Genomic DNA, 16102 nt, shown 5'->3' on the forward strand with positions numbered 1-16102 from the left:
CCCTGCATGCCCCAAGTTAATATTTGGCTCAAGTCCCTGCATGCCCCAAGTTAATATTTGGTTGTAACCCTCGCAACAGAACACTTCTCGCCATCGGTCCTCTGGTTTGTTTGCCCTTGTCATTACACAGACACGTGCAATTGGTTGATTTTCTGCTGATCTTCTTGTATACTGATGTGAAGGTAATTGTGAGCAGGAATTTTCTGTGACAATGAAACATCCTAAGTTGACACATGCCCAAAAACATCAACATGGGGCTGTTTACATTCTCCATTAAAATGAGCCAGTTCACCACATTTAAAGCAATGACCAGGAAAAACACTTCATTTCAGTTTGAAATACATCCCACGGGAGTCCAATGGGGCAATGTGCAACCAATTAAACTTCTTATTGAAGTGTGCCAAAGCATGCATAATCTATTCTTGTTCTTTGGTGTTATGCAAGGTTGCACAAGCACCTTACTAAAACGTTGCATATAGAATACAAAAGCTGCCAATACATAGCTGGGCAATTCTGCAGTTCTACCCATATGGGACCAGACAAAGGGAGATAGAGCAGGCTTTCTAAAGCCTGCTGCACAGACTTTTCACTGGAACCCCCTATGTATTACATCTTATGCCCCTATTGTAGCTCGCTAGTCACTTGCATATCATTGTTGTACTCCTCTGAGCATTTAGCTTCACACCCTTTAGTGTTAGGGCTCCATCCCCTCATCACCACACATGTATACATGAGACATCACCACATACACCCCCTTTAGTCCACTTTATTTTGCATGTTTATTTTCAGCACTTTTGTCCTTTTTTTCTAGATATCTCAGGGCATACACGTGTACATCATTTGGTCTCCCTTTCTGCCCAAGTCAGTAGTACAACAAGATGAATGGTAATGTCATTTCTCAAATTTGACCAGCAACTTCGCAACAATGGCCCACCAGCTGACTGCCTTTTGGCAACAGAAAGTTCAGAAAACAGATCCCTGCTTACCACTTTTCTCATCACATACATGTGCACTATTAAAACCGAATCAACTCCTTGTAGGAATAATCAAACAAACACTAATACTAATGTTAAGCTAATCACTAATGCGCACAGTGAGATAAAAGAAGAGTACTCAGCTGAATATATGAAGCTAAATTGCATGACGAAATGAACTGATACAACACCTGTTTATATACATGAGTAGGAGTTGATTGTGGGTGGTAGCTAGAGCTAACTAAGAGTTGATTGTGGGTGTCACCAGCATGTGACTACTATCTATCCTTTTTGTTGATTTCTTTCTTATTATCTATTTACTTTCACTTTTTGGAAACACCCCTCGGGAAATCTAACTGCCCTGCATTGCATAGCTAGTGTGGAACTGTCCAGAGGGAGTCCAGGCCTGAGGGCAAGAGAGCACTAAGGTTGGACAAGGACTATGGTTAGCCAAGTGGGGTCATTGACTAGCCAAAGTGGAATCCTTTGCTACAGAGGCTACATTTCAGTTTTGGATGTGGCCACAGTGTACAAAGAGGGTCGGATGACCTAGAAAGATATAATGGCAGCATCTCCTAAAATTTAGGGAACTGCTATTTTGGGACCTGAAAATGTCTTCGCGTCATTACGTGCAGTTTGACATGGGGATCATTTTGTTACTCTGTGGCCAAGTCAACAGAGGCTGCAGGTGAGATATTTTTAGACCCGAGGGTCTAAAGCGGGAAAATGCACAAATGAGTGACACTTGGCACTCTGAGGCCAGTTTACTACTTATAGAGAAGGCAAAAACGTGATTTATAGCTGGGAGGCTCATTTTGCAAGTCTCTGTCACAGGTTAAGAGCTATGGAGTGCTTGCTTTCCCTCTTATGCACAGTGCGGTGCCAGGAGTGATGCCCTGCACGCTACGCACTGCCCTCTCTCTCCCCTTTGGCAGTATGTTATGCCCCTCTAGTGGGCTCTTCATTTGACCAATGTACAGTTGTGTGGGTTCATGCGCGATTGCCGAGGCAAGAGCCTCTTGCACAGGTACTGGATTAGCTAGCGGCTAATCCCCCCACAGGTACAGGTGAATTCGGAGAGGTTTCACGCCAGAAATCTCGTCCGATTCAAAGGGCAAGTAGCCCTACAGGTGCGGGAGCTCGGGGACTTGCTAGGGATGCGACCGGCACGCGAAACGGAGCCCGAAACAGTGAATTACAGCCTGCTGTGTATTTTTGCAGGTTTAGGGTTTTGGCCCTAAACGGACCCTAATACCCCCAGGAGGTTCGGGGACGCAAGGGGACCGCTGTACAGGCGATCTGGCGCATTTTCAGGGCTGAAAACAGAGAATTCAGCGTGCTGCAGATTCTCGCCAGGTTTTGCAAAGTGCCCGTATGCGTCGGGAAAGTTAGTCAATGCGTGGGAATACTGACCGTGAAGGGTTCTAGTACAGTTATGCTGCCGAAATCGGGCTGGAACAGTGGAAATTCAGCCGAGTTTGTGCGGGGCAGCTTGTAGGGAACCACAGCGTTTATTCCCTCTTTTGAACAATAAAGAAATACCGAAAGGGGCGCCTAAGTTAGGGGCCAATCTGGTGTCCGTCCACTCATACAGGTGCAATCTAGCAGCCTGTATCCCTCTCCCCTTTGTTGTGTCTTGATAATACAGGTAAAATAGACGACTAATAATGGGTGAAAGCTAAATCAAGGTTTAAAGTAAAGTCTACCGCCCTTTTTGGATTGAACAGGCCGGTTTCAGTGGGTGGTAGCTAAAGCTAACTAGGGCTCGAATGTAGGAGGTGATTAAGGAGTAAAAGGTGGACCTAAATTAGGTGAGGAGAGTAAGGTGGAGTGCACTCCCACTTACAATTTTTAACATCCCCCCTTAAGTGGGAGAATACGACAACAAAAGAAAACTAGGATGTGTGATGAGAGAGATCCCCCCTGGAGATTAAGTTCAAGAGAGGAGACCAAGCATCTGACATGATGCATACAATTTGGCTTGATCAGTAGGCTTGGTGAGACAATCAGCCCAATTATCTAATGTAGGAGTGTAGATGAGGGAAATGAAACCATGCTCCACCAATTCCTTCAAGGCATGATAGGCAATGCAGATGTGCCGCGTCTTTAATTTGAGCTGAGGAGAAGAAGCCAAGGCAATAGCTGACTGGTTGTCGGAGTGGAGGGAAATAGGACTCCGATCCATGGGGATGGGAAGCCTCATCTCATAGATAAGCTGAGATAGCCAAAGGACTTCGCGGGAAGCAAGGGAGGCCGCCACATACTCCGCCTCCGTAGAAGAATGCGCGATGGTGAGTTGGCGCTTGGAAGTCCATGTGATAGCTCCGCCGGCGATAGTGAAGACATATCCTAATGTAGAGTGGCGAAGAGGATCTTGAGCAGCCCAGTCGGCATCCACATAACCTATAAAAGCAAGAGGACCATCTTGGCGATGGAAAGTTAAGGACTAATGCATAGTGTGCTTAAGGTAGCGGAGGCAACGGAGGGCGGCTTGGCGATGGATGCGGCGAGGGAGTTGAAGTGCACGGGAGAGAATGTGGCCGGCATAGCAAAGATCGAGGCGAGTGCAAGTAATGAGGTAACGAAGCTGGCCAAGGAGCTTATTGTATTTGAAATCTTGAAGAGCAGTAGCATCAGCTTTAGTGTAAGGGTGAAGTTCAGGAGCAAGCTTTGCATTGAGAGCAAGTGGTGTGGGCTGGCCATTAGCAGATTGCAAACCGAATTGCGCAAGAATTTGCATGATGTAGTGTGATTGGGAAAGCTTTATGAAGCGACCATGAGGATCACGAATGACATTGACATCAAGAAAGATCGCGAATGACATTGATACCAAGAAAGAAATCCATTGGACCCTTGTCACTGATAGAAAAACCGGAGGCAAGCATATTATGTACTATGTCAATGATGGCTGGATGAGATGCAACCACAGGGATATCATCCACAAAAAGACCCAAGATAGCAAAGCCAAACGGGCGGTGAAGCACATAGACATTGGGATCAGCAAAAAGGCGATTGTTAACCCTCACGGCTCACGGACACCCATCACCTACGATGGACGCGTATTATGTATTTGGTAGAGTCAGGTACCGGGCTTGTCGGACCAATAGGGAAAGATAGAGTGATCGTCGATGAGAGGCGCACTTTAACTTGGACATTCAAGGGATTAGTTGGCTAAGCATGGGCGCCCAAGTGTGAATGGGGTGAGCTCCTATAAAAGCCAACTAAACCTAATTTTTACTCATTCTCTCATTTGTGCAATTGAAGAGTGCTCTTGCTCCATCTCCATCTTCTTCTTCTTCACCTCCTTGTGTGTGTGTGTGTGAGAGAGAGAGAGAGGGAGAGTGTGTGTGCGATCGAGCATTACGAAGGCACGACGGCGGTGAAGCGGTTGAGCGCGGCACGACTGCAGCTTCTTCTTCATCGCGGCGAGGAATCCACCACGAAGGCGAGCGTAGAGCGGTGAGTGACACACCCTTTGTTTCCTTGAGCTTGCTAGTTTAGGCTTGTTGTGTGCTTGGAGCCGTTTGTGGCTCGCACACGGTGTATTGGCAAGTCCCTTGCTTCGACAGTGCGGCAAGGAGCGCACATTTTTGGCGCCGCTGCCGGGGATATGCCCTACACTAAGCTCGGTTAGCACTTTACGCTTTCTTCTGGTGCAATTTCTATCATAGGAAAGGCAAGGAAGGAGTGTGTGGAGATTTCTGTTTTTTGCGTTTTCTGCATTTGCTATCAAGTTTCAATTTCTGCTATTGTCTGCGTTTTTTCAATTTGTGCAATTTCTGCATTTTCAAGTTCGGTGTTTTCAATTTCTGCAATTTTCTGCATTTCTGCGTTTTTTTAATTTTCTGCAATTTCTGCGTTTTTTTTGCAATTTTTGCATTTCTGCGTTTTTTAAATTTTCTGCAATTTCTGCATTTCCTGCATTTCTGCGTTTTTTTCAATTTCTGTATTTTCTGCATTAACAAAAAAAAAAAAAATTAAAAAAAAATTTTTGAAAAAAAAAAAAATTTCTGGAAAAAAAAAAATTTCGGAAATTAAAAGCGCGAGCGAGCAGGCGGCGAAATTTTTCGAAAATAAAAAACGTGACTCTTAAAACGGGCGGGTTGGTTTGTATAAAAGATAGATCAGGATCGGGATCATTTTCCCAAGCCCAAGCCCAAGCCCAGGCCCAAGCCTCAGTCCTCAGTCTTATGATATATACTAGACTCACTCTTATATATATACCCTACTCCCTCAAGAGAGAATGAGAGCATGTGGGACAAGTCCTCCACTCTCCTCCTTTCTCTTTCCACTTGCACCCTTAGACTTTCTAGTTTGGGCCTAGTTCCCTACTGGAAATTGACAGTTTTAGGGATTCCGAGGGCATAGAGTGACCAAACGGAGGGCTGAAAAGCACGGCACGACCCTCTGACCGATACGCTCGTTTCGAGCTATCACACGGCCCATTCCACGACACGCTCTAAAAAATCTAGCAAAAAAACAAACAAAAAACACGCTAAAAACTAGTCACAAGGCCTCCTAGAGCAGCTTTTTGACACCTTAGGGTATCAAAAGCACATGCACTTACGCTCTGGGCGGGTGCTAGAACACGAGCATATTGAGAGTGCCTCTGTTCATACGGACACCCATTACCCATCCACGATAGGATCTAGACCCTCAGCGGGGACACAAGGTAGCACCACCCAAGACCCTAAAATAGCCGCTAGTGATTCCTCCTCCGACTCAGAAATCATGGAAGCATACCCTACCCAAAACACTGAGAGAGAAGGCCATGCACCTCCCGAAGCTCCACAGCCTAGTACTAGTATGTTTAGCCGTTTCATGGAAACATTAGGTAGAGCTACTCGCTCGGAACCTGATGCAAATGAAGCACACGAAGGGGGTGGGGAAGTGGACTCTCCTTTCACATCGCACGTGGACCCCACACCCCCAAAGAGTGTCCATGTGGATATCTTGCCAACTTCTTACCAAGAAGGCCCTGTTGAGCTGCCTCCTTCAGAAGTTCCCTCTAGAGTACCGTTGGTGACAAGTAAAACCACGGGGAGCAACATTGCTTCTACCTCACAAGAAACCGTTAACACGTCGACTCTAGAAGGATTGTTCATTAATGATCATTGGACATACGACCTCCACACTGAGGTGTTGACGGATCTACACTCTGGCCACGCCTACCATGTAGGATGGATAGAGATTGTACAATCCACCTCTAGTGCCACGAGCATCGAAGATCAACAGAAAATGATCTGTAATGTTATCCATGGCATTATTCAATCAGAAAGGCAAAACCGAGGGGTAAATATACTCTCAACTGGCCCCATGAGATTTCTGGATACGAGCAAGGCTCAACAGCCTACTCTATCACAAATGGAGACTCCTCTAATGAGCCCCATGGACCCATCTTACGTCATTTCACCTGGGGTCTCTATGCAATCTGAGCCTCCGAGCGAAAACTTTAGCTTCCCTAACTTGGCTCAACCCTCTATTAAGGAAAACACAGTGCTCACTCCAGGGATAAGCCTGACAGAGAATGTACCGATGACATCTACGGTTAGCGCAGTGCCACTACCTAGTGTCGTAGTACCTAATATGGGGCCTTGACCATATGTGCCTCTAGCCCCTTATGCACACATGGCCCCCACACCTCCAATTGTACCACTTGCTTATGCTCCTCGAGTGCCGCTCCCTAGCTCTTATCCGAGTGGACCTATGCCCGGTTATGTTCCATATCCTGCATCATCCACATATATGCCAAGACCGGTACCCGTCCCTCTCCCACATATGATTCCAAGAGTACCTCCACCGGCCCTGCCTCCTCACATAGGTGACTTGGCAGCGTTTGCTCAAACCATAGGTCGATCTATCGCGGAAAATATGCGTCATGCATCTGATAGAGAGCCTAGAAGTAAGGCAGTACAAATTGCCAAACTCACGCAAAAATTCAATAGGGACGAAGATGCTAGAAAACACATTGAAGTGTTTGAACAAGTATGTGATTCTTTAGGGGAACGCAACGAACTACATAAGTGCAATGCCTTAAGCTTGACATTAAGTGGGAAGGCTGGAGATTGGTATAGGACCCTAAGGGTGGACGAGAAAACAATCTACCCTACCCTTCGAAGGTTGTTTCTAAAGGAGTACATACGAGAAGGTGTGCTTTGGGGTGTAGCATCTCAGCTATAGAAGGCCGAACGTAAGGAAGGAGAGTCAGTAAGGGACTTCATTAGTCGTCTAAAGCACTTAAACTCTCGTTGCCCTGTAAATGAGCGCTTCAACAATAACCAACTGCTTGATCGATTCATTCGAGGGTTGAGGAATGAAGGAATCTATAATGGACTAGTGATTAGAGGTATCACAACCTGGGAAGATGTCACTGCCAATGCAATCCAATTAGAGGACAACTTGATGATAGCATGCATGAGGGTGTCTACCGACACGAGATCCACTAGCTCACAAGCCATTGAGTATGAACCCATGACTGCAAAGCCCATTGCCAATGAGCCAAAGGTATTTGAGACATTCTTGACAGACCTCACCAAGGCAATCCAAGAGTCTCTTAAGGATAATCGACCCCCTCAAAATAGTCACATGTATCCAAGAAGGGAGCAACAATGGTGTTCCATTTGCTTAGGTCCACATAGCACTAGTGAGTGCCCTACGTTTAGAGTAAAATTTAATGGAACTTGCAACGCATGTGGTAGGTATGGTCACCAAGCTAAGGATTGTTTAATGATCAAACGTATGATGGCAAATAGACCACCTGTAGCCTGGACGGATGCGCCTCGAGCTCCTGTATTGATGCCTACTCCACCTGTTGAGCAACTACCGCAACACATGGTCCCTAGATCTCAAAATGTTGTACAAGCTACACCGTTACCACCTCCTGTGCTAGGACCGCAGCCCCCGCATCCAAGAGTCGCCCCTATGAACCAAGTGGGTTGCGAGCCATCAAATGCTTATCCAGATGGCTGTGAGGAGGAAATAGACACTAGTATTGCCTACGGACTTGATACATTGGAAGAATGTCCTATATACTACATGGAAGATTGTTGGGGACAAGTCAAGCCGGTTTATCAAGCTGCTACTCTTGCATCCAGAGGTCAAAATATCAACACCCAGGCTAGGAGGCCACCTCTTCAATGCTACGAGTGTGGTGGACCACATCGAGTAGCGGAGTGCCCTATTAGGCTGCAAAAGAATGCTGCACAGATGCAAGTGAATCAAGGGAGCACGTCTGCAATGCCAATACTCACATGTAATCGTTGTGGCATAGATCACTTGATTGCCCAATGCCCCTATAACCCAAATGCGCCTAAAATCACACCCCTAAATTTGGTCGAAATTGCTAGTGTGACATCGCCAATACCACCCGTCGCACCCGCTTATGCGATTACACGGTCCATGCTTCAAGGTCCAGGACATATCCTCGAAGAGAGAGATACCGCGTCAGTTATCCAAGCAAAGAAAAAGAAGACACGAAGGAAGAAGTCGCAGAATATGGAAAATTCAAAGCCAAGTTCCAAAACAAACATAGGAACAGGAGATGACCCCGTGTATATGAAGGACCTCGAGGATGATTCAGATTCAGTCGAGACAATGGAGACTAGAACCAATACCACAAAGGGAAAGACCGACAAAGAAAACCGTAACATGGAACCAAATGAAAACCGAATGAGAGAAAACCATAAAGAGCCTCTGAAAACACCACAAGTGTTTCCAAATCCAATCCAAGACCCCCAAGATAAACCGCAGGGGCAAAAAGGAAAAAATCGTAAAAAGAAGATTGGGACGTACCCAAACCCAGTAGACGAGATTAAGCAGGTGAAACATCTAAAAGGTTTAGTGGAGGATACTCAAAGGAAACTAGAACCAGAACCCATGCATGTCAAAATTCATGACACAGTGTTTCCCACGCAAGTTCATCCACCCCACATGAACCATAGACCGTTAGCCATATCTAGTATCATCCAAGAAGGGAGTGAGGACGGGACATCAGAAAGTGAGCATACACCCTTCTTGTTGGAAAGGATGTTTAACGAAGGAATACCTGATCCCATTGAGGAATATGAGATTCCATCCTCACCAGTTCCTAGTCAAGGACCTACACCCTGCAAAACACCAATGAATGTTGCCAAACTAGTGGACTTCATGTCTTCTGAGGTCCGAACCACGATCATAGCAAAGCTGTATGGAGATCCTGAGTTATTCCTTGCACTTCGAGCATTCCTTAACGGAGAGCTACAAACGGGATTACCGCAGTTTGCGCAACCAAATAGGCCTGACTCGATTATGATTGATGAGGAAAATCATGTGCAATCACTTGACTTAGATGGACACGAGTCTGTGATTGAGGTACCCATTAACGAATTAGGGCAGTATTTTGAAGGCGACGAGTCTAATGCGACCCTACCCATCACTACCAAGGGATTAACTATAAAGGGAATTCTTGATGGTGGTGCGGGAGTTAGCATCGTTACAAAAGATTGTTGGGAATCCATGGGAAAACCCCGCCTGAGTGTTACTAACATTGTGGTAAAGATGGCAAATGGTACCATAGCCAAACCTATGGGGATGCTCAAGGATCTTAAGATCAAAGTTCTAGGACACAAGGTACGACATACGTTCATTGTAATGGATTTCTCTAAACACCTTATGTCATATGAAATGATTTTAGGACGACCATTCATGAGGGAAGCACAAATGGTTCACGATTGGTCTAAAAATCATGTCTATTTGCAATTCCAAGACTCTGTCCTTAGAGTGGATTTGGTGACTGGTAAGGTACACCCCTTAGGGAGTAAAACCATTATTGATCATCGCTCTGACACCACAGTTCACTCGGCCCCACTACAATATTGTTACACTTGTAAGAAGGATACAGACATTGGCCAAGATTCTCCTTATATGGATGTGTTACCGGGTATGACGGAATCAGACAATGTGGATTGGGTCCACCTAGCATCAACCATAGACACTTGGGGAAATAGGGGGACGACCTGGGTAACACCTGAGGGGGATGAAATGCCTATACCCTTAAATATGCTACAAGCAATGCATATCGCTTCCGACAAGACTCATCCTAAGGTAACAAAGAAAACATACAAGTGGGTCCCTAAAGCTTCTTTAGTGACCATAGCTAGTGCTAAAAAACAGAAGCCTTGTAAGAAACGTACCACTCGCTCCAAGAAAAGTAAGAAAATGTTGCGATGGATCCCTAAACGACTATTGGAAGCCCAAGGATACTATAAAGGAAATGATCAAATCTGGGTGCCCAAACGTAAAGTGTACTCTTACCTGTCACCTGGCCCAAGTGAGCCCAATGCCGTAGCTCCAAAACGAATCAATGATCGTGGAAAGGAAAAAATCACAGAATGCTACACACCCGCTCCCGAGCTAGTTTGGGTACCAAAGAAAGAACGAATTGTTCCACCTAGCTCAGGAAGGGGGGAGTCCCATGAAGATTCTAGCTCCTCATGTAATACATCCATAGAGGTAAAAGCTTCTACACAGCCTCCATCTATAGTAGTGGACCTCCATGAAGCTACAAAAGAATCCACACCTCCCAGTGTTCAAGAATCACCTGATGAACCACTTCAAGTTCGATCCTGGGAGAGTACCTTACCACCCTTGCAAATTGACAAGGCACCTAGGGTAATAGAAAACTACTGGCAAAAATCCTCACCTATTACCAACTGGAACAATTGGTTTCAAAGGGTGACAAGCTCATTTCAAACGGTATGATCTACCCAAGGAAGGGGGGAGTGTTTGCTGACAGTCATCATTCATTTGTTTCCCTCTCAACCTTTTTCCCTGACCTCTCAATTCCAATCTTAGGGAATGTACATATAAAGCTTTATACTCAAAAAAAAAAAAAAAAAAAAAAAAAGAGCAAGAGCAATTAGCAAACGAGTATGCACATTAAAGTCAAAACATTGACTCAGACCTACACATGTCACATCTGGTACAGTGAAGCAGAAACCTATGCCATAAAACACCTTTGATCCTCATCACTTGAGTGATGGAGGGTAGGTAAGATTAGTACGATAGGAGTGTTTCTGTTTTAGAGTTGAGAGATTAGCGAAGATCTCTTTTCCCACTGATGTGCCTCCTGGAGGTATTCCTTTTGTTTCCTAGTGTGTACAGGAACGTGTTGCTATTGATAGGATTTGGATCTTCATGGAACCTTCAAATCAAGCACGACCATCAACACAAACAGGTGTTTCTTGTCCATTAGCATTGCCCTTATCTTTTGTGCATGCATGTTTGTCTGCTTTGATTGTGATTGGTAGCATAATATTCAGCGCATTGGCTTAGTATCAAACATTTAATTCAATGCAATCTTTTGTCATAATCACTTGTTTAGGTGTAAAAATCAAGCAGTCCGACTAAGCTAGTTTGACCAAGCTAGGTATTAGAAATCTTCTCTTAATACCATGGGGAATGCCTTCCTAATAAGCAATGGTTACTTAGGTTCTTAATCCGATTTAGGCAGCATTGTATGAAATGTACTAGGGCTTTCTAGTGGGCTTAACACTAGTGACCTTTAGCTTAAGTATTATAAAGGGAGTTTACTAATGTGATGAGCCTGGGGAGGGTAACAGTGTTATATGACCCCCCAAAGTTACAAAAGTTAAATGCTGAAAATGAACAAACAAAAAATCAAAGTGCCACAATGTAAAATTTTAAGCTGGAAGAGAAATCCCTGCTTAAATTGGTACTTCACTCACATGTATTGCCTATGGTACTAGAGCCCTAGAGGTTCCCATTGTGGGCGCTTTTCCTTGAAAAGCAAAAAACCCAAGGCATACAAAATAAGCACACACAACAAAACTGAATCAATGTGAAAAGACTTTGGGGGGTCAAAGAAAAAGTAATCAGTCAGGCGATGATTTCATGAGAAATTCCTTTTATGGTAGCTTAACTACAAGGTTTTCTAGATATAGCCTCTAGTCAGCCCTCGAACATGAATACTTGGCTCTCGCGATTAAACAACTTAATTGACCACAGAAAATTAAGAAGCTTACCCATGGTATTAATACTTGATCTCTAGTGCCTTTCGACCGTCATATTAGCGACCCCAGACTTGTTTAATTTTTTACCTTTACATCTGTTTATGCATTTGATTACATTGAAATTTAATGTTCATTGCTGACAAATTGTTTGAAATTCTTTTACCAATCAATTTGTCTGTCTAAAATTGCATGTGATTTTTAATTGTATATGAGAATGCAATTACTGTGCCAATGTTGTTTGATTTTGCAGTGACTGAAGAAGGCTAAGGACATTCATCTCAAATGCTCTTCCACCTCGACGAACCAGCTTCAACTCAATAGCTTCCGAGGACGGAATCTACATCAGGAAGGGGGGCATGTTAACCCTCACGGCTCACGGACACCCATCACCTACGATGGACGCGTATTATGTATTTGGTAGAGTCAGGTACCGGGCTTGTCGGACCAATAGGGAAAGGTAGAGTGATCGTCGATGAGAGGCGCACTTTAACTTGGACATTCAAGGGATTAGTTGGCTAAGCATGGGCGCCCAAGTGTGAATGGGGTGAGCTCCTATAAAAGCCAACTAAACCTAATTTTTACTCATTCTCTCATTTGTGCAATTGAAGAGTGCTCTTGCTCCATCTCCATCTTCTTCTTCTTCACCTCCTTGTGTGTGTGTGTGTGAGAGAGAGAGAGAGGGAGAGTGTGTGTGCGATCGAGCATTACGAAGGCACGACGGTGGCGAAGCGGTTGAGCGCGGCACGACTGCAGCTTCTTCTTCATCGCGGCGAGGAATCCACCACGAAGGCGAGCGTAGAGCGGTGAGTGACACACCTTTTGTTTCCTTGAGCTTGCTAGTTTAGGCTTGTTGTGTGCTTGGAGCCGTTTGTGGCTCGCACACGGTGTATTGGCAAGTCCCTTGCTTCGACAGTGCGGCAAGGAGCGCACAGCGATTCCAACCAGTGTTGGAAAGATGATTGTGCATGCGTAAATACCATTGACGAGAGCTTTGCTTGAGACCATAGATGGGGCGATGCAAGCGACATACATAATTGGGGTGATGGGGATCAATGAAGTGAGGGGGCTATTGCATATAAATCTCTTCTTCAAGCAAACCATGTAGAAAAGCAGTGATAATATCAAAATCATGTAGTGGGAGATCAAAGGCAGCAGCAACGGCGACAATTAGGCGAAAAGATGACGTACCAAGAACAGGGGAATACGTGTCGTTGTAGTCGACGTCGGGACGCTGGGTGAAACCTCGAGCTACTAACCGCGCTTTGTGGCGCTCAACAGAACCATCAGGGCGGAGCTTGCGCTTCAAGAGCCACTTACAGCCGATGATATTCTGATGAGGTGGCCGCGGGACCAATGTCCAAGTGTGGCAGTGATGAAGGGCAGCGAGCTCAGCATGGATTGCTTCAGTCCAAGCGGAGGCTTCTTCGGAGTTGAGGGCAGCTGAAATGGAGGGGCCGACATTATCTTCGAGAATTGCGGGAACATCTTGGGAGACGCCCTCTTCAGAGAGGGTGGTGTGGAAGCAGGTGGCTTGGTAGATGTCATCCAGTAGGCGAACTCGAGGATGGATGGGCGAATCTTCACTCGAGCTGGGAGGAGAGTACGCCAAAGATTGGGCAGCTGATGATGAAGTTGCACACGGAGAAGTAGCAGAGTCAAAGGTTTGAGACTCAACTTCACAGAGGGTGGGGCGAGTAAAGTTGCTGGGAGTAAGAGCAGCGGAAGGTGGAGGGGAGAGCGCAGCCTGAATGTGTGTGGGCCGGCTGAGATGATGAATACGTGAGGGAGAGTGGGAGGAAGAAGCTGAGCTGTGAGCCATAGTGTGTGTGTGGTCAAGGTGAGTGACAGCAGGCGTGTGGCGAGCACGGCGATGGTATGTGCAAAGAGGAGGAGCAGGGTGGGTTGATATAGGCGCTGCTGAGGCTGCAGGGAGGGAAGCGTGACTACAGGGAAGATTGGCCGAGTAGTTACTGATGAGGTTACGTGAGGGAATTTTGCCATAATTTAAGTGATGACGTGGCTTTAAAAGGGGGCTTAATTGAGTTGATTGAGCCATAACTAAAGGAGAGAAATGAGATGACGTTTGGTGAGGGAATGGCAGCCGGGATTGATGGAGCAGCAAGAGACTCCTCATGCGCAGCTACATGGTGAGGGAATGGCAGCCGGGATTGATGGAGCAGCAAGAGACTCCTCATGCGCAGCTGTAGCAGGGGAAATTTCAGCCAGAGGTGAGGGAGCATGGGGCGCATCTACACGGAGAGGGGCAATAGCAGGTGAATGTGCGGCCAAGAGGTGCTGTGAAGAAGGTGGTGTAGGCGACAGGGAGCTGTGGATAGAGAGGAAGTATGCGAACCCGAGGAGGAGAAAACACCTTGTAGTGGTGAGATCGAGGAGAGTAGAAGTGTGGGCGGGTCCGGTGCTGAAGCAAGGGTTGCGGGTGCCGATGTAGAGGAAGGGGCTGAGGTAGGACCGGAGTCCAGGTGGAGAAGAAGCTCTTCAAAGAAGACGACGGAACAACTGTAGAGAAAAGTGTGGGTACCTGGATTGAAGAGCTTGTAAGCTTTTATGCCAATGGGGTCACCGTAGCCGATGAAGATGTGGCGAGTACTCCGAGGTGCCCACTTCGAGGTCGGATGGGTGTCAAGAGCATATGCAGGGCAGCCGAAGATACGTAAGTGATTGAGGGTGGGTGGAGCACCAAACCAACGAGCATAGGGTGTTTCACCTTGAAGTGTAGAGTTGTAGCTACGATTTTGAAGATAGCAAGCTGTAGAGACTGCCTCTTCCCAATATCCGGAAGACAATTGCGCTTGAGCGAGCATGGCACGAGCAACATTGAGCAAAGTGCGATTTTTACACTCTGCTACGCCATTTTGTTGAGGGTGGTTGGGGATGTTGAATTCATGAAGTATGCCACTTGTGTGGCAAAGATCGCGGAAAGCATTGGAAGTGTACTCACCACCTTGGTTGGAGCGAAATCGTTGAATGAGCCCTCCAGTGTGATTCTCAACTTGAGCTTTATAGTGCTGAAAGTGGTAGTGTGGGAGGATTTTTCTAATAGAAAATAAATAAAGGTGTAGCGGGAATAATCATCTATAAAAGTAAGGAAATATTTATGACCTGTGAGAGATTGGACAGGGAGAGGGCCACAGAGATCTGAGTGAATAAGAGCAAGCGGATGTGAAGTGCGAGAAAAAGAGTTAGGAAAGGGTTTGTGAGTAGCTTTACCAATGATGCAACCTTCACAGAGGCTGATAGATGTCAATTGTTTGGGAAGACCAAGAGCTAGTTGTCAATTCTTCATTTGATGAAGAGCGTGCTGAGAGATGTGGCCAAGCCGATAGTGCCACTTGAGGGTTTCTTCTTGCATAGCAGTGTTGGCTATTGTGGCGAAAGCATGAGCCGAGGTAGAAGAATTGCCAAGCGGGTACAACTTACCTTGCCGAGGACAAGTAATAGTGAAAATCTGGCCACTAGGAGCATGAGCATGGATATGACAGCCGAGACGAGAGAATTCCATCTTTAAGCCTTGATCGGTAAGCTCGGACACAGAGATGAGATTTTTGCGTAGACCAGGAACATAGTAGACTTGAGATACAATGACTTTGCGACCTTCAGGCAAAGTGATCTCGACATCACCATAAGCTTGCCCAGATTGAGTACTATCATCAACTAAGCTAACTTCTAATGGGATGGAGAGTGGTAAGCTTCTTGAGCCATTCACGGTGATATGTCATATGATGGGTGGCACCAGTATCTAGAAACCACATATCACCAGAGGTAGAGGGGGCACCTATGAAAGTGGCATACAGTTGCATGGGCGAGTGGGGCGGCATGAGAAGAGGTTGGCTAGGGCCATCATAGGGTGATAGCTCAGTATAATGAGCTTGGGCTTGAGGATATGGGCTGAAGTTTCCCACATTGAACCTTTGGTGGATGAAGCTGGGGAGAAGTCCTCTACTTGCCTGATTCCTCTTTTTCTGATGACAATCTTTTTCTAGGTGACCATATTTATGACAGAAGTTGCATTGAAAGTGAGCATGTGGATTGCTCTTACCGCCATGATATTGTCGTTGACGACCACCATGATTGGAGTTTGAAGGGTGGTGTCGAGGAGGT

The 16102-nt window shown here is 45.9% G+C and overlaps 2 protein-coding genes and 1 pseudogene across 2 annotated transcripts in view; 2 read left to right on the forward strand and 1 right to left on the reverse strand.

The window, feature by feature from the left end:
- Positions 1-16102, reverse strand: part of LOC147447937 (uncharacterized) — a 203992-nt gene that overhangs the window by 5454 nt on the left and 182436 nt on the right. Inside the window, exons 13-14 of the mRNA XM_086523707.1 lie at positions 13082-13727; positions 3037-3377 (exon numbers count right to left, since the gene is read on the reverse strand). Of these exons, the coding sequence (XP_086379833.1) occupies positions 3037-3377; positions 13082-13727 (987 nt within the window). The remainder of the gene's footprint in view (positions 1-3036; positions 3378-13081; positions 13728-16102) is intronic.
- Positions 1793-6164, forward strand: LOC147447938 (uncharacterized). The gene has a single exon (XM_086523837.1). It carries the CDS (start codon positions 3424-3426, stop codon positions 3724-3726), a length of 303 nt encoding a protein of 100 aa, XP_086379963.1. The 5' UTR covers positions 1793-3423; the 3' UTR covers positions 3727-6164.
- LOC147447939 (uncharacterized) lies at positions 13100-15979 on the forward strand (annotated as a pseudogene).

This window comes from Adiantum capillus-veneris, chromosome 11 (genome assembly GCF_014529385.1).
Source record: "Adiantum capillus-veneris isolate H3 chromosome 11, ASM1452938v2, whole genome shotgun sequence".
Classification (NCBI taxonomy): Eukaryota; Viridiplantae; Streptophyta; class Polypodiopsida; order Polypodiales; family Pteridaceae; genus Adiantum; species Adiantum capillus-veneris.

Coding starts and splice junctions, on each gene's coding strand:
- LOC147447938 (XM_086523837.1), top strand. CDS start 3,424: ATGCATAGTGTGCTTAAGGTAGCGGAGGCAACGGAGGGCGGCTTGGCG.